This window comes from Pimephales promelas, chromosome 14, assembly GCF_988280905.1.
Source record: "Pimephales promelas chromosome 14, fPimPro1.hap1.1, whole genome shotgun sequence".
Taxonomy (NCBI): domain Eukaryota; kingdom Metazoa; phylum Chordata; class Actinopteri; order Cypriniformes; family Leuciscidae; genus Pimephales; species Pimephales promelas.
The window spans coordinates 28278208-28306030 of NC_142782.1; the positions used below are offsets into that span (position 1 = coordinate 28278208).

Below are 27823 nucleotides of genomic sequence, written 5' to 3' on the forward strand. Positions count from 1 at the left end.
TACTGCATAAACATTATGGGAAGAGCGCCAACCAGACAGGATTCAAACTTTGTTTGGTTTGAAGACCAAAAACGTGCCAATGCTCTCCGTTTGTTTTTCCGTCATCTCCGTGCGTGTTCATATGTAAATTGCGTGAGGTTATTTTGTGCATTAGATCTAAAGATCTGAAAAAGCCCAGACATTTACCTGCCCATAGACCGTCTCCTCAAAGAAATCAGGACAAAAGTGGTCAAAAGAGACAGATTAAATAGGAATATGTCTCCCTTGTCTATTTGTGATCTGATCGAGCAAAATGCATCTTAAAATCAGGTGTGAACAGGGGGGAATTGCTGGGAGTCAAACTGGATTAACCAAAATTAGATTAAATCTATTTCACCTAGTTGAAAAAGAGTGATAAAAACATGTTTCACTTCAAAATAAAAAGCAGAGCAAGGACTTCTTGGAACATTCTTAAACAATGACTCACACAAATTGCTTTTTTTGTTTTCGCTAAAATCAATTGGACTTCACAACGTGCCAAACTAGCAATCAAAACTAGAGAAACCAAAATCACTGACTGCCCTGCACTGCTTCGAATGTTACCCTACAATAATTACGATTTGTATAGCAAAGCCAGCCTTAGATTAGAAGCAAAACTCCAGTGATTGAGCTGTAAAAGTGTGTGACTCTCAGGTGTTTCACCCCCATCCCACCATTGAGCCCCATTCTCATGCAGCTGGCGATTGGACGCCTCTCCTCGCCAATCTTATGACAGATTGGCTCTGGTATTTGTTATGAAGTGGAGGATGGAACCATTTGTTATAGTGGACCTGTGGCAGCAGCAGAAGGACCTGAATGTGTAAAAATGTTCTCAACAGGGAATTCTGAACAGTTGCTGGGATTAAGAAAGAGTGCAGCGAGAACTTGAAAATGAGAAGTCAAACACTGACATTTGTTTTCAAACCTACTTAATGTGTAGGATTCCCAACTACATACACATCATTTTACAATAAAATGATGTAAAACCAAATCAAACCCTTAAAACTGCAATCAGGAACCTACGGCACAAACAAACATCTCTCCATTACCGCAAAATTACCTGTAAATAAACAGCATCCTTTCTCTGTCCCAAACGATTCTTCACCATGAACTACTAGTAGCCCAGGCAGATATTTATCACTATTGATCTACCTGGTCCTCGCCAGGGCCTTTTGTTCTCTCGGCTCCAGGCTCTGACCTCAATTAAGTTATGAATTTCAATCTGATGGACTGAGAGCGTGTGGCCAGCGCAGCCGTGCAGGAAGGGGAGTGGATTAATTAGACACAGCAGCTTTGGGATTCACCCTACACTGCTGGCGGATCATGTTGTTTTCATAAGAATACACACAAAGAAAGGAGGAGAATGACAGAAAAACTGAGAATTACCAATACAAAAAATAAAGAAAGAGAAGAACAAGAGTAGCTCAAGCTAAATTTGAAAAAAGTCCACAAGACATCTGACTTGCAAACTAGTTCAAATACAAGCGGACTACAAAAAATATATACTTGCATTGCTGGATGGCAATATTGTGATTACAAGGCTGCAATAATAGTTTTAAGTATGCTTAGGTTTCAGGCTTTGATCACAATAAATAAAATCACGTTATGTAAATTTAAATTATGATGACATAATTGTGTCTGAATGCTTAGGTGGAATACATTCTATAATGCAAAGTCAAAAAAAGATTGTCAATCTACAATCTCAAATGTAAGTCTCGTCGTTTTAGGGCTGGACGATATGATGATATATATAGGCTATATTTAACACTGATATAAGTGATCACCCGGATTTAGACCTACCTATATTGTATTTATATAAAGCGTTTGCTTTAGCTTATGTTTAGGTGTCGAAGTATGGCAACACGATTCCTGGCTGCATGTCAATATTCATGGATCACTGGATCATTATTAAGTTGTAAGGAACACTATATTGAGTCCAACATTTTGTTTAAATTGATAAAAATTAGTTTGTTTTAGTCGCATTTTCGCAGTTCCCCCTATTAAATCCAGTCACGCAGCAGATCTTCTGAGGGGGGTTGTTCCGGTGGGAAAGTGACGTCAATGCATTCCCTCTATAGTTTAATGAGAGTTAGTTGATGTGTAGTTACAGAGTTAATTATAGTTAGTAGAATGTCTGAAGTGAACCATGCAAAAACATCCACATATGTATAAAAAAGGTTGTGACGAAAACAAATCGGATGCTTTCACAGCTTTGATTATAATGAGAATTCTTTTTGATGCATCACACCACATATACTCTATAGACATATTCACAAGCACACAATTGAAATTGAAAACAACAGATGCGTGAACTCAGACACAGACTTTACCAGTACACAACTGACTGTGCCACACATGAACTACATTCTATGCGCGGGAAAAAGCGAGTCCCCCCAAACTCTCCCATGTGCCCCAGTTCTCTTCAATTATGCAGAGAGAACTAAATATTTATTGTCACTGTGATGTTGTCCAGGTGGCTGTTGACAGGTGGCATATGAGCTAATCTGAGAGAACAAGGGGACTTTTTTGCTCCTATTGTGGTTCTCTTGATCCAGGATTACACCGAAACACCACGATATTCAAACTACCACACTCAACGACCACCACGTCCATCAGCTGATTAATTTCAATACAATTTTCATTGAAGACATAATAACATTTTTCCCCTCGCTTCCCCCCCCCCTTTCAATCAACAAATTAAAAATATAAACCACTTTTATCTTTATTTAACACTAAGCTGAAATCGGATCACAGGACAGATGCGTGAACGCCAACCATCATTGTAATATTTTTCATAGATAATGTGTTAACTTTGATCTTAGATTGCATTTAATCAAAGTCAGTTGGTAAACACAGTGCAAAGTACCTGAAAAACTATTATAAATAAGAAAATACATCTAAACTGAGCTATTTGTGGTTTCGTTGTGTGCTTTTCAAACACAGTCATGGCTCACTCTTGAACCTAATGAGTGGCTACTAAGTTTTATATTGCTATCAAATCACACTTCCTGAAAGTATTAACATAGGATAATAATTTTGGCAGGAGCAGTACCATGATTTAACACGGCCATATTTTCTCTCATGCCACCTAAACGCTACTTAATAAATCTGCCCTCAGTAATTCTCCTGCTGTCGTCCAGCAATATTCACCTTCTGCTGGTCAGTGCAGTAACCCAGCACAGAACTTTGAAGGACATCTGTAGACTATACATGGCTGTATTCATGTAAGGGGACCACCTATGATCCAAGTATGTATATATATACTGTATATATATATATTTGGCATAGATTCAAAAGGGTGCTCTGACCTCGGCTGTAAAAAGTGGTTATTTGAGTTGCTTTCTATTAGCTCGAACCAGTCTGGCCATTCTCCTCTGACTTCTGTTACCAACAAGGCATTTTCGCCACTCACTGGATATTTTGGTTTTTTCTAACTATTCTCTGTAAACCCTAAACATGGTTGTGTATGAAAATCAACAGCCACGCCACGTCCAAAGCCCCTTAAATCGCCTTTCTTCTCCATTCTGATGCTCAGTTTGAACTTCAGCAGATTGTCAAGACACCATGTCTCCATGCCTATATGCATTGAGTTGCTGCCATGTGATTGGATGATTAGATATTTGCGTTAACGAACAGTTGAATAGGTGTACCTAGTAAAGTGACCGATGATAAAGTGTACATATATATATATATATATATTTTCTTTTTCTTTGTAATTGATTAATAATTAACCCTATTCTGTGTTATTAAGAACACAACAACTTTATATGATTATATATCCTATACAGAGCCAGTGATAAAATGTCTATTTCATATAATATGACGTTATGTTCTCTATTGTGGCTCTAGTGGGGATTTCACATTAGTGTACCTGTTAAAAAACACAATAGAAAAGCATTGATTGTCGTCTAGGCCAAGCACTTGCTCTCTGCACATACAATAAAGGTCCACTGCCACCAAAAAAAAAAAGAGAGAGAGAGTCATTTGCAAATGCTCTGATTATATGGGTTGTATAATGCAAACAATTTGGCTGATTACTTCCAATTGATTTGTCTTAGCGAGAATCAGATCAAGCCAGTGACCGCATAACTGTACTTCACCGTATTAATTTCCCAATGCAGTATTCAGCCAGCTTAAGACAAAGCCAAATCTGCCATTATGACCTGTATTGTTTTTTTTTTAAACACAGCTACCTGCTTACGCCTAACGTTTAACGCCCATCGTACTACGCCGATACGAGATCCCTAAATGATTAAAGTACAGCCGCTGCTAATCTCAGGGATGGTGGATGGCAGTAGGACTTCCCAGTTCACTGTTCTCTCAGATTAGTGAGGGTCTTTTAGCTCTAGGATCGAAAAGTAAAATATATACTTCTACATACAAAATACACATGAGTCTACAGTATTCAGCTCATAAATTGACTTCATGCATATTTACCTCAAAACAAGTGTACTGACTGCCAAGAAACCACAAATAATACCAGTGGTAAGTTAACTCAAGAAGTAAAGCTAGCATTAAGTCACATAAATAAGTCACAATGGAAATAAGTCTTCGGGCTTTATTGTGTTATCCCTGACTACTTTTGTATTTGATTTTTTAATGTATGAAACAGTTTCTTACTGTTTTTCATATTTTTATATTTAAGTGGTCAAATAAAATCAAAAATCAAATCATTAAAACAGCTAATGTGTATACGCTAGGGATGCACCAATAATACAATTCTGGCTGATAAGCTTATCATTATTTTCATGTTGATGATATACAACTGATAAATGGATGTAATTAAAATTGTATACTGTCAGATCCGATAGCATTTTGGGCAACTTTCCCAATCCCATTCCCCTCTTCTCCCACTGTTATTTCTTCTGTACTGTCTATATACTATATAGTATCTATATAATATCTATATACTATCTCAATAAATGGATATTATCCAAAAATGTATACTAATTGGTATATATATCTATATTTAAAAAAAATACATTATATAAAATAGTACATTTAATTTTTTTGCAAAATGAAATGTTTATGAAAATTTTAAATTCATTTTGAGATTAGCTAAAGATTACATTTAATGCAATTTTTAGTGTTTTTTAGATAAACTTTAAAGGAAAATGACGATTGACTGCAGAGGTAATCTAAATGTAAAAATATAGCAAATGAGCATGCACAACTAATAATAATTTAAAAAAACAAAAAACAAATATCACATCCCAAATTTACATAATATATTTGTCATCATATTATGTTCCAGTATTGGTCGATATTAAGACTTTTTAAAAAGAATTTATTTTTAAATAGATTTTAAAGAAATTAATTGCATGACATTGTGGTCAATTATTCACATTATTTAAATCTCAGTCTCAAAAGTCAATATATTGTTTGTTTTATTCCATATTATTGAACATAAACCCCCTTGACTACAGTTCACAGCAATCCGTTGTGCAATCACCTTCGTCAGTGTGTGTTTGTTGAGGGCCAAAATACATTTTGTCCATCACGTCGGACGGTAATCAGCAATAGCATGAAAATGATCTAGTCATCTTTATCAGCCAGAATGTCTTTATGTGTGTTTACAGACTCACCTGGCTATTGATGTCAGCGTTATTCTGCAAGAGTAGAGACACCAGGTCTTTGTGGCCCCTATCACACGCCCAGTGCAGGAGTGCTCGGCCCTGAAACACAAAAATCATTTATTACGATAAAAGAGAAGAAAAAAAAATCACGGTAGATGCAAATGCAAAACAGCGTGCAGACAGTTTACATTTTTTCGGTTCGGTTTTGCTGCAGACAATGCATAATATGTCTTTTAGTCAATCCATGGAGTTCGATCCCATAATTCAATCCCTTGCTCTGATTTAGATACAGTTATTTAATAAACTCGCTTTCTGGCTTTGATTCAGAGCATAAAAATGAGCACCAGCCAAGAGGCGTTTAGAATATTCAATAACGGCCCGTATTTGTGATGGACCTCTGCAACCCAAAGCCATAGATGTGTCCGCAGACCACACAACCTATGGGTGGACTCCTTCAGATGGATGAATCCCTCTTCACCCCTAACACATTCATTTATTCCCCTTTTGTTATGCGGACCTCTATAAAGTTAACTTCACAATAGATTTCTCTCCTCCAGAAAAAATAAATTATGCACAACAATTTATAACTCAGAGCCTTTAGACCCAACTATTTAACGACGTGCTGACAGGATGAGTTCTTCTCTGGCCACCGCGCAAGCGAGAGAGAAGGGCATTGTGGGAGGGAAAGATCCTGGGCGCTCCAGAAACAAATTGCAGTGGGACGGGAGACTCTTTAGCTGTGATTGATGTGGTTCTGGGGACAAAAAGAGAGTAGACCCTTGATCACCAGCCACGCCCCCCAGGCCTGAAGCCGCTTGTGCCTATCAAGCCTGCAGAGTTCATTTTTCAGTGAAGGCCAATTAGATAAAGCCAACTCCTTAAGTCGTATTCCATGGCTGAAATTATATTGATCTCCACTGCTGCATGTTAAAATTGATATTTATGAGGGAGTCTGAAGCCTTACACCACAAGGATTTTTTTTTTTTTTTGGAACGGAGGGTGTCCCCTGGACTGTTTGTCAAATTTTCATCAGAGATATAGCCAAACACTTTTCTTTTCTCCCACTCTCCTCCCAAGACAAACAATTCTCTGGATCCAAAGTGCTTGAAAAAAAAAAAAAAAGTTTTTCACAATACCATGATAATACCATAGCTTCTAGACATGGTATTATTTGAATCATGGTAATATTTATATAGTATATCATTCAGTACCATAGTATATATCCATATTACAATCTGATACATAATGCGGCAATACTTTGTCTTTATCATATCTACTAAGTCTTTATTAAACGCTTAATTGCATAAGACAAAAAATCCAAAATTAAAGTGGTTTCAACAGAACTGCTACATATTTGACCATTTCATATACGTATACTTTTATTATAGCTGTGCAATTACGATGTGCTTTCTATGGAATCCTGTTTCTGCCTCATATAATAAAAAAAGTTCATTGTGAAAGAAAGTTTCAATTAAGAAAAAGCCACACTGTGAAAGCTGCAATGGCAAAACAACATGAATATACAACAAACGACTTGATTATAATAAAAATTAGGCCAGTTTGAGGAAATTATTTAAAAAAAAAATTATACTGTTATTCAGCAAGAAAGCATTAAATTGAATAAAAGTGAATAGAATCCCCAAAAAAGAAATTCGATATTCAATATTAAGAAGTACTACTCTTTTCAATATTGATAGTAATAATAAGTGTTTCTTAAGCACCAAATCAGCATTTTGTTTTCTGAAGGATCATGTGACACTGATGAGTAATGATGCTGAAAATTCAGCTTTGCATAACATATATAGTTAAATAGAAGTTATTTTAAATTGTAATAATATTTCTTTCAGACCCTTAACTTTTGAATGGTAATGTATACATTGTTATTAAAGCATATTTACCAAGGAAATGCAAATTTTCCTTGCATTGACAGTCTCAGCAAAGATAGCCAACACATGGAAAAACCTACATCCTCTTCTTCAATTTCCATCCAACTAAGCGGAAGAGCTCTAGAAACGGTAAAGGTCTAGAAATCCCACTGATTCCACCTTCCTGTCCCGTGTGAGAGCTCTGGATTAAGTGTGACAGGCATGGACTCTACTGCGGGGCGGTGCATTGAACAGGGCTCAGTGCAGATGAATAGGAAACCTCTTGCTTTAAAATGTCCTTGCCAAAGAGGGTGGAGAGCTGCCGGCTCAATTGCCTGTAATTGATGGGGCAGCTCCAGCACAAACACAGAGAGAAAAGGAAAGCAAGAAATTCTTGGGACATTTGCACAAATGAGTCCGGCCCTCTTTTGTTCCGGCGGAGGGGCTCGTGCCTGTTGGAGGCGTGTGTAGACACACGGGGTCATTTAAGACATCACAATTACAATAAGAAAGAAAAAAAACACGGAACACCATTGCAAAGCACTGAAAAGCTCCTCACTGCGCTTGTATTTTCAGATCGAAATGCATGGGTTCGAATGCTGTTGTTTTCATTTAACATGATCTGATTCAGAAAAAAATATATATTTTACAAAAACACTATCGGGTGGTGTGAGATGGAAATTATCATGGTACTTTGAAATATACTGTGGTTCTACTAAATGATCCATTTTTACATCGTGTTTTACGCATGGTACTCCAAGAATATCATGGTTTAATATTTGTGCAGTGGGACCACTAGTGAAAATACTTAAATGTAACATTTTTCTATGTTAACACCATTGTTTTTCATTACTAATATATTATTAAGACAATAATGCGAGGAAAAAATATAATAAATTTCCCATTTTGAAAATGAACAAATCGCACTTGAAGGGGGTGGATTGGAATCCACTGCTGCTTCAATGTATATGTAAATGTAATGATGAGTAATTATTCATATCTGAATTATTACAATTATTATATTGACTGTATTCCCCTAAGTTTACATTTAAAATAGTTAGTCAATGTCTTTAATAATATAATATAATACAATATAATAATTTTCTCAAACTCACTGTACATGTCCAAATACAATATTTTCTATCTAAGCCTAGATTTATAAATAAAGTTATTATTATTATAAATGAAGGCCCACAAATATCTAAACTATATAAAAAAACTTTTTTCAGAGTCAGTTTTTCAGTCAGTGCATTTAATCAGTTAGTGTGTTTCTCAGATTGAAAACAAGAAAAAACACACACAGACAAACCAGAAAAATCACGTCCACCTTCAGTGTGAGTGTGTCCACGGTTATGCAGTCCATTCTACCATTTCTCCAGCAGTGAAGTGTAAAGCGTGTGGTACTTCCCTCAGGTCCCAGCACCCCTCTGCTCACAATCCACTATCATCCTACCTGAATAACTCAAAGTTTCCCAGTTTATTCGGATCTATTGTCATCATCACTGAGATCATTTCCCCACTGCCCCGCACCCAGTTGCACGTGTACATTAAGGGTAATGTATTTGACCCCTGCAGAGACGGGCCGAGCTTTAGGAGGTCAAATGGCAGCTATGAAGCTCATCTCTGCCCAAATTAAACCACTGGCAACAGCCTCCGCTGAAAACATCAAATGGCATTATGTTCAGAGCAGAGTACATCACCGCGTACATCACTTCTTAATGCTGCAGTGAGTTAGAGTGTGTGTTTAGGGCTTCAGGCCTCACATGTGTGACCTTGAGCATGAAGCACAGCATTGGCGGAAGAACACTGGAAAATCACGCCAAGGGAGGGTGTCTCCTCCAAAAAAAAAACTGGATGAGAAAATAATCGATATTACAAAAATAAAACAATGTAAATATTACAAAATGTGACATTAAAAAGTTTTAAAGTAAAAAATGTCCAACAGCAACACCCACAAGTAAAGTTACAGTGGGAATCTTGCCTCCCCTGAGCCCATTGAGTTAACAGACCCCCAAAGTGCGCGGTGAGTTTGATGGGGAATGAATGAATTCGGGGGACATGCCTCCATTGCAATTTGATTGTATATGATCGGATATGATTGGCTCGTGCAATAAATCCCGCCTCTTGATTTCATGTGCTGCCTGAATGAAGAAAACGATGGGTTAATGGGAAGACTAATTAAAAATAAGTAAACAACTCAGCCACTTAGATATGACAGCTTTATGTCATTTCAAAATCAAACTTGAAATGGGCTGAAAACACGATGACTGGGGGGATTTAGTGAGCAATCAACTCTGAAAATAAGTATTAAAAAAAGCTGACCATTAGTTCACAAATAATATGTATTGTTTAAATTGTTTCTGACTTTAGTTATTATTTTGGAATAAATGTAAAAATGTATCAAAAAACTTACTTGATAAAGTATACTTTTTTTTTATTAAAAAGAACATTACTTAATGTAAAAAGACAAAATAGAATTGTATTTAGTCTCTTCTTTTATGTAATGTTTAACCAGGAAAATCAAGTGTAACAGGGACATAAAATTTACATTTGATGTGTATATATGAAATGTGAGGACTTTGCCTCCTCATTTTAAAACTATATATATATATATAATTACGTGAAAGTTATTCATTGCATGAGAAAAAGAAATGGATCGAGAAGGGAAGAAACAACAACAAAAAAAGCGTATTGATTTTTTTCGTATTGAAAGTTTACTTCTCAAATTCACATCCCCATGTAAATCAGTGTGGTTGGGCCTGAAAGTCTACACACCAGATTTCAATTCACCAGTGCCCTCTATTGGTTCATCTGTTAAACTGCACTAGCGAGATGAACAATGGTGGACTGACAAAGGCTGCCATCTGGCTGACCTGATGGGGAGCCAACTGGTTCCCCACTTTCAGAATTGGACTGCTGAAAGAAATGAAACGGGCCAGTTGGTCATGGTGATGTATGAATAAAAATGGGATGAGAGGATGAATGGTGCATCCAGTGACCTTTGGAGTTTTAGCCGTGTGGGAAATACCAAGGACTGATCTCTTTACACGGATAGAGAGAGAGAGAGAGAGAGAGAGAGAGAAAGAGAAAGTAGGGTGAAAAAGCTAGTTGCGGTTCACAACGTTCCTACATTTTTGAAAGAATTCTTTTATGTTCACCAAGGCTGTATTTATTTGATCAAAAATACAGTAAAACAGAAATATTATTACACATTTAAATAACAATTTTCTATTTTAATATGTTTTAAAATGTAATTTATTCCTGTGATGGTAAAGCTGAATTTTCCGCATCATTACTCCAGTCTTCAGTCACATGATCCTGTTAAATGCTTAAATTTTAGTATTTATAAAATGTATAAGAAAAAGCCAACCTCTTCGTCCCTTGCGTTCACGTCCACTTTCTTGGAGCTGATGGCCTTGCTGACGTGTTCGATGTTGTTCTCTCGACAGTAGTCGAAAATATTTTTGTCCTCTTCCCTGAAGTCAAACACAACAAAAAAGAAAATACCCTGAGAAAACTTCAAGCAATAATAAACGGTCACGGAGCAAATGAAATAGCATTAAATCATAGCATTAAAAAAGGACCAATAGTCCATTCTTAATTTTACACAACCAGGGTCAAGGTTCTCACTAGAAATAGAAAATCTGAGTGATGATCCAAGATAATGGGCCAAACTGATGCAGCACGCCACAAAAAAATCATGTTACTGGCAGGCATCTCATGGTCACATGCCCATCCACCTCTGTGGCGCATTCTCACGAGGCTGGCGCTCACCACAGCAGTTTTAATTATTTTCCTCTCTAATCACCTTGTGGCATTTGGGTCGAACCAGGCAGGGCAGAGCAAGAGATCGAGAGAGAGGGAGAAAGAAAAAGGGTTATAGGGGACGAGGTACAGTTGGTTGGAGAAATCTCATTAAGAGATTTACCCCTGCCCCTCTTGCCCATGCAGGATGGCAGATTAATTGCATTCGAAGCCCTATTGTGTGGCCGCCCCTCACTCTCATTACAGGGGGCAGGGCAGATGAGACTAGCAGCGGACGGGACCTCCGTGCCTGAGAGAGACAGGACATACAGGCTGGCCAACTTTAAATGAACTGATTTCTGTGACTGAATCAGAATATTTCGGTAACACTTTACTTGTGCATAAGACTGACATGACACCTTCATAATCATGACATGACATATGTTATGAATATGAAGGAAGTTTTATGCATGTTTGTGACAACTGTCATTAAGTGTCATTCGCTCAGTTATGACATTTGTAATGCAAATATTGTATGACATTTTTTGAGATGTCTTTGTTATGACGACAACTTGACATTACTAAGACAACACAACTGGTCATAAACATGACATAGCAGATTAATTATCACCTAGCTTTATTGGTTAACGTTACATTAAACTGTCAGGTGGTTGGCTTTGACTTTGGCTGTCATGAAGCCATTATAAGTTTTTAATAGAGCCAGACCGATATATCGGCAGACAGATATTAGGCATTTTCCAAACTATCGGTATCGGCAGTTATAATGGCCGATAAATGAATATTTAAAAAATAAAATAAAAACGGACGAAACACGCTTGAACCATGTCATGAGTGTTGGAGTTGTATAGTTTGTCCACCAGAGGGCACTCTACACTGTTCCTGTTGGCAACACTCGTTGAGTTGGTCACGATACATACATTGCTTGAATAACAATTAAAAGAACATCCCCATCAGTTCTCTTAACTCAAATAAGCATGACAAAATTTGTGACTAATCATCTCCAGTTAAAAAATAAATAAATAAATAAAATATCGGCCGATATATCGGAATATCGGATTTTAAAACCCAAAAATATTTGTATCGGTATCGGTCGGGCTCTACTTTTTAATGACAAATTCAATTAGTACCACTGTAGTTGAGGTCACGAAAAATATTCTTGACACAGTTATATTAATGCCCTCATGACAACCAATGTCAAACTTGACATTAAACTGTCATGTTGTCATGACAAAGACACTGACAGGTTATGATGTATTGGTTTATGTCAAGATGTCATAACAAAGACATCTCAAACAATGTCATATTTGCATTCAAAATGTCATTATTGAGCAAAAGACACTTAATGACAGTTGTCATAAACATGCATAAACCCTACATCATATTCAAGATATATGTCATGTTATGTTTATGAAGGTGTCATGTCAGTCTTATGCACACCCCTTCAAGTAAAGTGTTACCGAAATACTCTGACTGATTCAGTCTGAGTATTTCAGTATAATTGCTGATAATTTACTCACCCCCATGTCATTGGGTAGAATTTGACATTAGATTAGGTCACAATTATGACATAACCATAATCGTATTATTTTATTTTATTGTATTCATAAAGGTTACCTTTTGTGACAGGCCCAAATCAGAATTTTAAGGGGTAAACAAAAAATATTGGGGTTTAAAATTAGCTACAACAGCTATTTTACATTTATGTAATTTAATAGTTAGTCTAACATAGAACAAATTCAATAACAAATCTGTACTTTAAAAAAATAAAAGCAAAAAAGTAATGGGAGTGGGACACCACCGTCCACCGTATTCATGGAAAATGGCTTATGACCATATATGCGTGCACTAAACCTGGCCTTATCTCACTCATAGTAAATAAGGATGAATATGTGAGTGTTTGTGGTCTTGCCGTGACCCAGTGTGTCTGTGCCATGTGGGCATCATCCGTCTCCCGGGGCAACTAATCAATAAAACTGCTCATTCGTCAGACTGATGCTGGCCTGTACTCCTAAAGCCCGAGTACACACACGCACACAAGCCCACGCTTCCACCTGATTAATGGCCCACTGATAAACGACATGGCATCAGCGATGCCGCTGAGCATTCTGGGAAGGTCACTGGCTACTCTGTCATTCCACAACGCTTGATCAACGTTTTCTGACTAGTGAGAGAGCAAACAAAAGACTTATGTCCATGTTTTCACACACAGACCTCAAAGTAGATTATACAGGGGAATCTTAAAAGACTAAAACATAGATATTAAAACATAACGAACAGCTCTTTTACTGCCTGAATCCTTCTTGTTAAAGGGACAGTCCACCAAAAAATGAAAACTTTGGTTCCCATTGAGTTTCATTGTATTTTTTTTTTTTTTTGTGGAACTGAAACTGTTTGGTTACCAACAATCTTCAAAATATCATCTTTTATGTTCCACAGAAGAAAGTCCTACATATTATATTTGTAACGACATGATGACAGGATTTTCATTTTTTGGGTGGACTATCCCTTTAACATCATCAATCAGTGATGAGCAGAGCTGACACATACACACTGCCCTCCGAAATAGCCTGATATTCTGAAACTGACACCTCTGCTCCCATCAATCAGATCAGATCAATCTGATTCATCTCTCTCCGAGGCGTCACAGAACAACTCATCTATCATGCATTCTACAGTGAATGACAACTGCAGAAGCACAACATTATGCAACTTGGGCAGATCCGCTTATCGGCTGTTGTTTTGAGCAAAAATAAATAAAAGAATGAGAAGGTCCTGGAGTTACAGGTCAATGCAGAATGCAGAATCCATTAAGACGCTCTAATGAAATGCTAACGAGAGGTTTGAATATGCAGGAGGGCTCTCAATCACAGAGCTTGGAAATTGGAACGCAGTGAAGCAGTTTGCATGGCGGTCTGATTGGGTCACGCCCGAAATGGGACGCTCAGCGAGCGACAAATGGGGAGGAGAGGAGGGGGAACGGGATGTTAATTGCCTCTTTGCTTTTCCGTCCCCAATGAACGACTCACATTCTCCCGGGACACGTCAACTTGGGGAACGAACCCCTGTTGCATTGATACTTCCATATATTTCTTTATCCATCATGCCTGGATCCATTTCACATGCCTTTCATTGATATAATCATAAAAAAGTAATTATACTTCTGAAGGCCTCTTCACCCCCTATGCTTGCATACTAATACTGTTAATTTAAAAGGTAAAACCATGTGAATTCAGCTCTTAATTTGTCTAGTTGGAAGAAGCACCGGGGCGTCTGGTATCCATGAGTTCCTTGAGCAGGAAAATGAATCATGCATCACTGGATCAAATAAAAAATTACATTAAAATAATCATATTCATAAGCAAGACGTGTTACCTTATTTTTTCCTCCTGGTATAGAGAGCTAACCGCTGGCCCACCGAATCCAGTTCTATTGTGTCCTCCCCTTCGCTCCGACGACTAAAAAAAGAAACAGTAAATTGTCACAAGTGAAGCCTAGAGATCCATTTAATGGTCTTAAACATCTGAAAAGCCGCAAAACTGAAGTGAAATCCCTCGCCTGCTGAACAAACAGGACATGGAAATAAAGAAAAAGAAAGAAACACAACAGTAGTCACTCTCAGTTTAGTTTACAAGAGAAAGGTACAATAGGCCTCCATAGAGTTCACACATGACAGAAAACTGGGATGACATTGCACGTATTGCTAGACTTGACAGTTTTTGTATATTTGACATTGTTATATTCACTTTTCTTCTTTTTTTTTCCCAAAAGAGCGAGCACAAAGGACTGTGGATATTGAACCTCGCTGAGGAAAAGATTAAAATTGCTTTGTGCAGCCAGCCATCTATTATACAGCAATTTTAATTCGATGACTTCAAAATATTACAGTTCGGGGCAGAAAAAAGCTGCATCTGCACTTCTGTTTGAATAGCAGGCTTGTATTATTTAAAATACTGTCAATTTGTGCACTTATTTTTTCTTCCTCCACAGAAGGTGCACGTAACAACAGAAGTGCACAGGAGGTCAGAAACAAGCTATTGTCTCTCCTCCCTCACCAGGGCTGTTTCTCTACCATGTAATGGAGCTGCCGGCCTTCTTTTAACACACTAACACAATCAGTTCAGTCTGAAAGGTGGGGAATTTGTTTATGCGCTTTTGTGCTGATCTGGATGGCAGTCAGACTGGGTTACTGATAGATAGATGGATGGATGAATGGATGGATGGATGATAATTTACTCACCCCCATGTCATCCAAGATGTTCATGTTTTTCTTTCTTCAGTCGAAAAGAAATTAAGGTTTTTGATGAAAACATTCCAGGATTTTCTCCATATAATGGACTTCAATGGGGTCCAAATGGTTCAAGGTCCAAATGAGAGTTTCAGTGCAGCTTCAAAGGGCTTTAAATGACACCAGACGATGAATAAGGGTCTTATCTAGCGAAATGATCGGTCATTTCAAAAATAAATAACAAAGTTTAAGTTTTATAAGCACAAATGCTCACCTTGCTCTGTTCTGTGATGAGCGTTCGTGACTCTCCTGTTCGAACTCGTTCATCAAAATGAACGAATCTTTTTTCGAGTCATTCTGTCAGGTGTCATCGTCTGGTATCGTTTAAAGCCCTTTGAAGCAAGGCGAGCACTTTTTTCGAGTCATTCTGTCTCGAAAAAAGATTTGTTCATTTTGATGAACGAGTAGGCAAGCATTTGAACTTACAAAACTTTTTTTTATTTATTTTTGAAATGACCGATCGTTTTGCTAGATAAGACCCTTATTCATCGTCTGGTGTCGTTTAAAGCCCTTTGAAGCTGCACTGAAAGTCTCATTTGGACCTTGAACCGTTTGGACCCCAATGAAGTCCATTATATGGAGAAAAATCCTGGAATGTTTTCATCAAAAACCTTAATTTCTTTTCGACTGAAGAAAGAAATATGTGGACGTCTTGGATGACATGGGGGTGAGTAAATTATCGGCAAAAGTTTTTTTTTTTTTAAGTGAACTAATCTTTTAAACAGAGTAACAAGTAATGTACAAGAAAGAGAGAAAAAGGTAATAAGTTGGAGACATGTTGCAGGCTGGACTTAAACCTGCATCCCCCACATAAGCAACATTACTAAAAATGCCTGCAGAATGTGCAGATGTGAACAACTCAACAGGACTGCATAGTTACTGCATAAAAGCCTGCGTAAACATCATTAAATAATTCTCAAGGAAATATATCATGGATATGAAAAACACATCTACAGCTCCACTAGAAAAAAGTGTTATTAAACTAAGGGAACTACCCATTTCAGGAGTGCACAACAACTGCACAATCAGAGACTGCCCTCTTCTGGACATGTTATTCAGTGAAGCAGTAACATTACAGCACAGATCCACTTACTAGAAGTATAGTTTATTTGCACGAAAAAATAAAATACTGATTAATGTCATGCTTTATTTGCGAACAACAAATCCAAGTTGACAAGTGACAATCTTTCAAAACAATACTAAGCAAATCTGTTAGTCCATAACTTATATAGTTGGACTGGGACTTGTGAATATCAATTCACATTAATATTATAGTACAACAAACAATTTTATCGCAAAAGACTAAAGAAAAACCTTGTTTTCCATCCCCTTATGCAATTGACCCTACAGTCAGTTTAATATTTACCTTCTCACTGCCTTCTGGATCCATGGCATGTACACAGGACACGTACTCCTGCATGGCCTGCTCAGCACTCATGTCCCCCAGCTGTTTCCATGCTGACCTGTAAACAGGAAGCACTCTCTCAGACTTTAAAGATTACTTTTTTTTTTTGGTCTCAAAAAGCTCATTTTATTGGACAAAGTAGATGTGCAATTTTTCATAAGAGACAAGGAGTTATGATGACAACAAATGTCACTGTCAACTATGAAATGAGCCCAAAATCCAGATTTAGCATGAAACATGACTTGTTAAGAGTCTTTGCCTACCATTTTCTTTGACCCTCGAAATCGAAGAAACCAGGTTTTGCTGTGTTGCACTTTCCAACTTTGACCTGTCAAAAATAAGTTTATTAATATATTTACTTAATACAATTACTGACAAATGCTCAAATAAACTGATTCCAATGTTTTTCGACTCCATAACCAACAGGCACGGTCATCTGTCAAGAGTTTACAAAACAGCATGGAAACTATCATTTACTTCAAAACACCATAACTAGTTATTTTACTACATAACATTTTGGCTAACTTTATTAGCCATCATTCTTTGTTTTAAAAAAATATATGGTAACGCTTTATTTGACAATTTTCTTGTTACATAATGTTACATGTACTTACCACAGTAATAACAGTAAAATATGCATACTTACACGAACTAAGCCTAAACCAAACCCTAATCCTACCCTAATATTATTTATCACCTATTAATCAGTAATTAAATGTGCACTGTAACAATGACACCTTAAAATAAAGCGTAAACAAAAAAATATATAAGTAAATAAAAACTCAATAAAATCACAAATAATCTCAACGCTTCGTATCGTGTTGCCGGAGATTTCGTTTAAATTTATAATGATTTTACACTATCAGATATGGTAAAAAAAATAAATAAATAAATAAAATAAAACACTAAAAGAAAAGACAAGTAGGCTCTGTTTACCTGTTTGAACCTGGCGTACAGATACAGCAGCTGCTCTCTACTGGCTGTCTGGGCGAGCTCTCTGACCCGGTCCGCTGCCACCTCGAACTCATTCTCCGGATCTGCCCCGTCTAATCGAAGCGCTGTATCCCCAGAACCACAATCAAACTTCCCTAATCCGAAATCTGAATCCGAGTCGGATCCTCCACCGAGCGGCTCTCCAGTGTCAGGCCGGGCTGGATCAGTACCTGAGCCTGTCGCTGAGTCTGGGGAAGAGGACGGAGATCGGGACGCCATTGATGATAATGAAAATGCCTTATAGGGGTAATCAACAGTAGTTGTACTTTAATTATTATTAATTACTAATAAAACCAGCGCAGACAGTTGACTACTAGTACAGTACGTAATCCGATTCAGTCGGACTTGTTTTGAGAATTGGTCCGTGAGTTGTACGTCACAATAATAGGCACGAGTGGGTCCTGCGACCGGTTTTTAGGTCCTACCGTTTTACAGTAAAGTAAACGCATGAAATTAAATCAAAATCAATATTGCAACCGTTCTCGAATTGTATAGACGTATCATCTATTACATCTATTACTATAGATCTTGCTGTAGCTACTGTAGATTAAATATTATGAAGTATTGGCAATTGAAATTTCAAAGAACTTAGAACTCGGACAAAATTTCAACTCAAATTTAGAAGGGCTACAAAAATGAAATTTACAGTATAGATAGTTACAAACAAACTTTTGCTCAGTGGTCCTTTCCTGATATCCATTTCTTCATTAGTTAGGATTTATCATGGGATTTATACGCAGTTTTTTTGCAATGCAAACATTGTCCAGTAGATGGCACACAAACCACATTTCCCCGAGCGAAGTTGGCTGTTATTTCGTGCTGTGCAACGCTTCTTGCTCATTAACTAAATTGTTAGATTTTATTAAATATTTAATTTAACCATTTTTTACTGTAATTTTTTAAGTATATTTTTGCTAAAATATTACAACATAAAGCTGTAGGCATAAATCAGCTCTCTATGGGCTTGAGTCAGCAAGCAGTAGCCTACATCAGCAAAATGTAAGTAAATGGGTTTAACATAAACACGGAGTGAAAGGATGGCCTGCTGGATCTCTAATTTTAACTTTCGTTTTGTTTATTGTGTATTTAAGCCATTAATGTTATTTTAATCCTGATTACTATCTATCAATTAATATTTTGATAGCTTATATTTTGTGATGTACTTTTTGAAAGTATTTATGCTCTCTAGTATGCTAAATATAGAGATAAGTTGGTCAGCTACAACCAAGCTTGTTATAAATTATAAAATCTATAACTATCTATATATGTTTTTTTTTTTTTTTCAAGAAATAAACCACTGCCATCAACCACGTTGGGACAGAATGTGTATGTAGGCTATACCATTTTGGCATAGCTTAATTATTATATCAATATATCATAATTATATCATAAGCATGTGCATCATTATATTAATATTAACATAGCTATTATTATAACAAATAAAAATAGTTGTCTAATATACAGTATATATATATATATATATATATATATATATATATATATGCAAAATATATTATATATGCAAAATATATTATATATCTTGATATACAATATAATATATAGGCTACAATATGTTAAAAAAAATATATGCAAGATTATAGGCTACTTATTAAAACTTTAATTGTTTTTACAGCTTCACTATTAAGAAACCAATAGAATATTTACCCCTAGTTTACAGAAATTTTAGTCTAAAATGCAAGAGCTATTTTAACCGCACTAACATAACTTAAAATATTGTTAAGATAAATATAAGAATAAGATACGATTGTAAAGTTGCGCACCAGTAATCTTTATTTTAGTATTTTTTTTTTTCAGTAAAGGCACGTAAATAAAAGTTAGGCTACTTAAATGTTAATTCAAACTTAATCTAAGTTGTCTGTGAAACCAGGCTTTAGAATACAACAATTACAAAGAGTTAACCTTTTTTATTTGTTTCTAAAATATTAAGCCAACGAGCATAAATAATCACAAACAACAAGCCTATTTGTGTAAACGCGCCTCGCGCTGCGCGGTGACGCACATGCGTCTTTCACTCACTCACTCGCTCGCTCGCTCGCTCACTCACTCACTCACTCAGCGCGCGCTGATGGCGGACACCAGCTTCTTCACAAACACCCAGAGAGTCTGGAGAGAGAAAGTCACTCCCAGATTCGCCCGCACCGGCGCTGTAGCGCTGTCATTCAGGCACCTGTTTTGGGGAGTCGGACGAGGTTTTTTTTAGTCCCTAAGTTGCGGGTTTTACTTTGAACGGGGTAATATGTGGGACCGGGGAATAGTGGACTGTGATAGACCGGACTTGATTTAGACAGAGCGGAAAGCAACGCGCAACGTATGAGGCTCCGTAACTTAGTAACAGATATAACAAAAGCCCCAAAGAAGCCGTTGCCCGACCCGAGGATATTATTATAGTTCGACTGTGTGGATATCTGCTCCGCCAGCATGAAGTTTGCGGAGCACCTGTCCGCCCATATAACTCCAGAATGGAGGAAGCAATATATACAATACGAGGTGAGAAATTTATGTATGAATTTTACATGGTGCATGTAGTCGGTTGTTGCGAACTCAGAGGTTCCAGAAGACTGTTCAGATTTGTGGAGCAAAACTTTTGATAAACGGATTGTTTGATTTGAATAGTGTATAATATTAGTGGAAATATTATGTAGAAGCAAAGAAAGATGGGTTACAGGTTTAAGTTAAATGACCTGCATGTGTTTTAAAAAAACAAATCGTATCTGACATAATGTTTCTGGAAAATAATGTATTGCTAAATTCACTTTTTGTCATTTTTGTATTGAATCACATGATAATTTCATTATTAATTGTCTCTTCGTCGTCTTTGGTATTAATGAGGGACACTTTGGCAGCTTTTATATCTGGGCAGTTGTATATTTTAATAATTTTTCTTCCTTTTTCAAATTTCAGTTATTCATTTTATTCTGGTTTCTTGTCTGGAGCATTGCCAATCACCTGCCTGCGCATTTGGCACAAAGAAGAATTACTTAATAATAATAATAATAATAATAATAATAAACTATCTGTATAATATGTTCTGTTTCAATATAACATAATTGTAATTTTTTATTAAGTGAACATGCCTAAATTCTTCCTTATTTTTTTCTTATTGTTTTGGAATTAAGCCAGAAAGGTCATTTTATATAATTAGCTTGCTCACCCACTTTATGCCTGCATCAATTCATTGTCTGAGTATCAGAGTTCAAAGTATTTCTGCTGAGAAATCTTTCTTTCTTTCTTTCTTTCTTTCTTTCTTTCTTTCTTTCTTTCTTTCTTTCTTTCTTTCTTTCTTTCTTTCTTTCTTTCTTTCTTTCTTTCTTTCTTTCTTTCTTTCTTTCTTTCTTTCTTTCTTTCTTTCTTTCTACAGCTGCATATAATGTATTTACAGTAAATTTATAATCATGATTTCTAATTGTTTATATTAAATATAATATAATATAGAATTAAAAATAGCAAGAAATGTATGCATAATTTCCACAACATAATGTAGTTATAGTAATGCACTAATTTTTCTTCATTAAGAAAAGGTTAAATACAGCTTCAGCCCATGGTTTCCAAGGTTTCCAGTTTTATTAATTATGAACAAAGGAAAGAGCTCTGAGAGATTCATGGTACATCCATCGTTAAAATGCCCCAATTTCAAGCCTCAGCTTTAGGATGGAATTCTGCATAAAATAAAACAATTTCATTCTCAATTTAAATTAACCAGAAGAACATTCTCAATTTAAATTAATTAAGAATTTATTATTATTATAGTGACCATCATATAATTAGTTTTGATCGTATGCTGTTTTTTGGCATCTGAACTGTGGATGGAAAACTGGTCATTCAAACTGTTGAATAATGAAGGATTTCAAGCCAGATTTTATCTCATGTTGATTTATTTATTGTTTCTGTGCTGTGAAATTATTGACCCCACAGTTATACAATAAATCAATGGTATTTGTTGTGTGATGGTGGATGGTCAGGGCTTCAGCGTGTGTTTTGGCGCAAAGCAGGAGAAATCCTTTGTCTGGAGCGCTGAATCTGTAATCAGACGGAGAACCCAGGCAAATATGAACTACTGCGACTATTGGAAACAAAATGTTTTTATCCAGTCTAGTCTATAGTAATTCTTTGTTTTCACATAGTTTGATTAATTAGTCTTTGACCGTTTAATAGAAAATACATGCAGATATTCTCAAGTGATTTAGTGGCATGGTGCCTCTATATCTGTTGCATCTGTTTTGCTTAAGATTGATCGATCTCAGTTGTTTTTCGGAGGGAGTTTCACCGTCAAACCTTGGTTACTTGCCGCATGTGCCAATTTGCATGTGTGAATGGACTGCAGTTGAGAATCCAGCTTGATCTGTCAAGGACAAGACAAAGGACTCAAGGAAAATAGTTTAATTCATAATGTTCAGCATTGACATTGACACAGTCATTTGACACTACCAGGGAATCTGTGAACTGTGTTTATACCGTTTATGTGACACAGATAGATGATTAGCAATATCCTTTCCAGCACTGTACAGCTTTATCAATGAACTGTCTGGCTCTTTTTTTTTACATACAGTGACAGATTGTGCAGTAGTGAGAGTCTAAACTCTGATTTACAAGATCAGAACATCTTTTTTTCAGCTACATTTAATACAATGTGTCTTATAGAGTGCATCCCAAAGAAAAGCCGAATTCATTAATGTTGGGTCATTGAAGTCCCTCTGTGAGCAGTTAAGCCATTATAACTATATACTCAGTCTCTGCTCATGTATTGCTTTGCCGCCTGTGGCTGACAGCGCCAGAGAAAGTCAATGAGAAGCAGCCGCACAGGCTCTACGCAATAAAACTGAGTCCATAAACTGGCTTAAAGGGCCAAACTTCCTTAGTCCTTCCCTTAAAACTTTGAACACGACAAAAGATTTATTGTTTTTTGATTACATAACATATTTAGACGATGACCTTGAATTATGAAATATCAAGCTGAGATCGAAAGAGCACTGCAGTTGTAGAAGAGTGAAAGAAGGTTGATGAATCGTTTAGTCTTTCTGTTGATAAATTGACAAACTGATTGTGATGAATGAATTAGGATTCACACTTCGGGCTGTGCATATTAAATAGCTAAATCGCTTTTATTTGACTTTTAAGCCTGACTAAGAAGGGAGAAAGAGAGAGTGAGGAAGATAATGTGTTTATGGGCGTTGCTAGGGTGTTGCTATGCAACTGCTAATAGAGTATTAATTTCTCCCACAGAGATTTTTAAAAAGACTTATTTTAAGTTAAGTCATAAGCCATGATCCAAGCCAATCAGCTACGATGTGAATCTACAAACTTTGATTTAAAGCAAAAAAATCAAACAAAAATATAGAAACAAAATTGTGTACTTAACAGCTTTAGTGAGGGAAAGAACAACCCCATGACACATTGGAAACAGTATAATCAAATTAAAAATGATGGAGTAAAATATTTAGGAACATTGATTATACATAAAAACAATTTATTTTAAGTTTATTGCAAAATATGCAAACATAGAGTATTTCGATGTTTTTAAAGAATAGGGAGATTACATAATTTGCTGGTCTTCATGAGGGTGGGCGGAGCTAAAAAGCTTTTTTGGGGTGTGTTGTTTTTTTTAAAACTCTGATTGATATAATTTTTTTGTACAGAATCATGGGTAATTAAGTTTTTCACCAATTCTGCTGTTGAAATGATTATTATAACCAGAAATAACGCAGGCTGACAGTTGAGCAGAAACAAATATGGATTAACCTCCCAGTAGGTCTGTCTTTAAAGGTTTTAAGTTATTATTCAAAATCAATTTCCTTTTGGAGAAAATGAATGTGTGTTTCTGTGGTTGCTAGTGTGTTCTAGGCTGTTACTAAGGCATTATTAGGAAATGTTGGGCTTTTGCAGATTGCTAAATCAGTAGAGCCCATGCACCCACAAATATTTGTGATCCCTAAATATGACTTTCATCCTTGCTTTGCCTGTTTTATTGTCCACTGGTGGAAAATGTTAGTATGATCATTTGAGGTATAATTCATGTCTGAGGCAGAACAGTACAAGTTTTAAGCTTAAATGCATGGGTTTAGAGTAAATCACCAACCCTAAGTAGCAATATAGTGATACTTGCCTGTGTGTGTATATATAGAATATATGGCTTGTTTTGAGCATGCATATATTCTTCAAAGCAGCAGGTCTGCTTACTGGCTGGGATGTATGGATCTTTGCTGGCTGACTTCACAGACCTGCTGTTCACACATGCACTGACACACACTTACACACACAGACACATATACACACAGCGACTTGTGCTCCCTCTCCCACTGGGATGACATCTGCTGTCAGGCTCGCTGGACGCAAAGATCTGGCCAAATCTCATATAGACGCATGCACACACATTTCTGAGAGGAAGAGGCAGATGTATAGTGCACATGTATCCTGGTTTCAGTTATTGGTTTTATAACTTGAATACTCCAGAGAGCACGTCTAGCCTTTGTGTCATCATCATCATCATTGCCATGGCAATGCAGCGATTCTCTTATTTCATTGGCTGACACACTGGCCAGGCTTTGACCTTGAGTGTGAGATTTGTTTATAGTGAAAAGAAGTCTTCTAGCATCCATGCAGCCTTACATTAATTGTCTTGGTTAGCATTCAACTTTGTAGGGAGGGATGTCTTCTGCTAAGCAAAAAAGTGTTCTTGATTGCGATTTTGTCTTTTGTTGTATCAAAGATATGCATTGCATTGCTATATATTGACTGAGCAGTTCCCCGCACTGACATGAGCTTGTGTAGAAAATCACCAGATAATGTTTCGCCCCCTGAGTGCTGCTGGTAAATGTTTTTGTGGGCTACATCCATCTTTTTATTTGTTTAATAATTTAGAGAAGTGAGTCTGTAATCCTCCATTGTAAAATATATTGTGTCAGGTAAACGAAAATTAGCTTGATGGGCTAAATGACCTTGTTTTAATCATGTAAAAAATGTTATTTGGTTCAGTCCATGTCAACTCAACAAGAGGTCACTGGCTAAAAAATTTTGAAAGAAATGCATAAATGAAGAAGAAATCCAAAATATTAAATTTCATAAATGTATTTTTCCCTATGTAATTCATTTTTTTGTAGAGTTGGTCAAAATGACATTAGAAAAGATGGCAGCATCATTATTTTATTTTTACGCAGATGGGTTGGTCCATTATGAAAATCTGTTTACTTTAGCAACAAAAACATTGCACTTTAAATGCAATAAGTATCAGCTGTGTGCAAAGTGAACAACATTTGGTTTTTGACCACTGAAAATGTACACAATTCACCAATTTACTTATGAAGCCCTGTAAAGACATCCATATCTCTGGGATTGAACCATATAGGACCTTTAAAATGAAGATACCAAAAAAAAAAAAAAAAATACTAAATGATTGTGTTTGTAGCGAACTTGGGGCAAAAAAAGTGCTTTTTCCATTTTTTCAACAGTCACCAATGACTTTCATTACTATTTATGTGTCTTTCTTCAGAAAAAAAGTATTAAAAAATCAAACATTTGAGCTGGGGAAGTTTCCAAAATTGGATTGATTTTACATAGAAGTACCCATTTGATATGTTGAAATAGCTTGGGTACCTTTTACCTTTATGTGTTCCAATGAATGAAGGTGGAAATAATTCAAATAAAAAAATAACAACATTCTAGCATGTTTTTAAATGTACATTTTAATAGCATTGTCTCCCATCTTGAATGAAACTGCACATATTACTGAGAATAACCTTACTGACATAAAATGAAATGCATTCAAATTACTGAGGCAGCCCTAAAGGTGAATCTATCATCTACCAAAGGAATCTACCTTTGGGATAAAGTTACATGTGTTCTGAAAAATCATACAGATCACGCATAATTGTCCAGCTATTTTCATTATCTTCAAGGTTAATGGCATGCCAACAGAAGTAGGTAACCATATTCCCAGAGAACTGAAAGACATTTCACACAAAGAGTTTAATATTCATGTTCAAAGTAACAAAAGCCTGCTAGATCAACATTTGAAGTAACCAAAATTACCTTATATCCAGCCAAGTGAACCATCTTTGCCATAACAAGTTGCTTTAATGGAGTGTGTAAGAATAATACATCATTGCCCCACTGACCTGTACCACAAGACTGTGATCTCATCATTATCGTATCTATTTTTCTGACACAGGCTTTCAAGGAGATGCTGTATGCGGCCCAGGACCAGGCTCCATCCATAGAAGGTAAGGAAAATTCCTTCTGAACATGTAACCGACCAAACCCTTTTTCCATCCCATGCTCGTCCCCACCACCCTAGAACGAACTCCCTACTATAAATAGAGGACATTTCAGCGCTGCCACATCTTTTGCAAGACAGTGGGGCAGCTCGGCATTGCTATAATTAATACATGAGGCGTGAGAGTGACGGGGTGTGGCGGGGAAATGGTTTATCTAAAGCACTGTCGCAAAGAAGTAAACAAAGTTCTTGGGTTTCAGGTCATTTAGTCTCAAAGTGAGACTCAAATGTTGTTTTAGTACTTTTAAATGAATTTTTTTTGCCTCCCATGTAGCGTATGCATATATGTCAAGGTGAATGTTTGGATAGAGGCATTATTGCTAATGATCTTTGACGTGTTTTATGAATCAGCCCCTCTAGCCAGTGTATCAGTTTCACTGTTTTATGACTTGGTTTCATGTGGCGTTATTACATGGCAATGCATGACACAGCAGGCTTTGTGTGCTATGAAATGATATGATGTGAATTATAATCTAAAGTGAGTCAGTTAAGTGGGTCATGAGCAATTGGAGAGTATATTTTGCCTGAAACAAGATTGAGCAATCCATTAATAACAGTGGCAGACACCTGTAAAAGGTCCACACATTTTAGCATCCATCTTTCGGGGAACTAAAAACTAACAGCCCTCAGGAGAGTATGTGTGTGTGTCAGGTCCTGTCAAACTAAAGAAGAGATGTTCTTTCCAGTCAGTGCTTCTGAATCTCTCTGTCAGACTCTGTGTGTGTGTGTGTGTGTGTGTGTGTGTGTGTGTGTGTGTGGCAGGCCACTTTGACCTTGTTTTTGGAATTCAGGGTTCCGTTGAGGTGGGAATTGAAAGAAAAGTTGGCATGTCTGTTCGTCAGGATAACAGATTTATTGTGTTAAAACGTTTTGGGTGGAAAAGAGGGAAACGCTGAGCTGCATTTTAACTGGGCTTTGCTTACTGGCATACAAAATTCTCTTTCCTGTTTATAATCACCCTGGTTTACATTACTTTAATAAACAGGTTGCATGTGAACATGATTTACTCAAAACAATCAAATTATATTATTAAACAATGAAATTATGGTATATATATATATATATATATATATATATATATATATATATATATATACCATAATTTCATTGTTTAAATAATAATTAAAAAATAAAATTATATATTTATTTTTTAATTATTATTTATTTATTTGTGTGTGTGTGTGTGTGGCCAGAACCTTATACTTAGGCTGGACATTTGAACAAACCCCTAACCCAAAGTATTAAACTTCATCATATCACTCATCATATGCCACATATCCCACATATTAGCATTTTTTTTTTCTTTTTATCTGAATGATGATAAAAATGTTATTTTGATTTTAATTTATTGATATTGGATAGATACATTGATCAATAGGGGCTTTCGCACCTATAATAGTTCTAGGAACTAACCACCAGGGTATGGTTACCCTTGGAAAGTATTCTTGTTGCAACAGTCCTGTCTAATATGTTAGAACTATTATATATAGAAAGTAGACTTAATGAAAAGTTACAGTGTCACTAGTTGAGCAGAATAGCCTACATAATCATGTTTGGCTTGGTCCCCTCAAAGTTGTGTTGGATCTTCTCATCAGCGCAAAGGTTAAGAGGCCCATCTATCACTGTTTT

The 27823-nt window shown here is 36.4% G+C and overlaps 2 protein-coding genes across 2 annotated transcripts in view; one reads left to right on the forward strand and one right to left on the reverse strand.

The window, feature by feature from the left end:
- acbd6 (acyl-CoA binding domain containing 6) overlaps positions 1-18267 on the reverse strand; it is a 32901-nt gene extending 14634 nt beyond the window's left edge. Inside the window, exons 1-6 of the mRNA XM_039663983.2 lie at positions 17851-18267; positions 17178-17242; positions 16876-16972; positions 14597-14679; positions 10830-10935; positions 5604-5693 (exon numbers count right to left, since the gene is read on the reverse strand). Coding sequence (XP_039519917.2) covers positions 5604-5693; positions 10830-10935; positions 14597-14679; positions 16876-16972; positions 17178-17242; positions 17851-18126 — 717 coding nt within the window. The 5' untranslated portion in view covers positions 18127-18267. The remainder of the gene's footprint in view (positions 1-5603; positions 5694-10829; positions 10936-14596; positions 14680-16875; positions 16973-17177; positions 17243-17850) is intronic.
- A 1707-nt stretch (positions 18268-19974) lies between these two features.
- The window catches only part of xpr1a (xenotropic and polytropic retrovirus receptor 1a), a 61502-nt gene continuing 53653 nt past the window's right edge, over positions 19975-27823 (forward strand). Inside the window, exons 1-2 of the mRNA XM_039663990.2 lie at positions 19975-20415; positions 26090-26141. Coding sequence (XP_039519924.1) covers positions 20347-20415; positions 26090-26141 — 121 coding nt within the window. The 5' untranslated portion in view covers positions 19975-20346. The remainder of the gene's footprint in view (positions 20416-26089; positions 26142-27823) is intronic.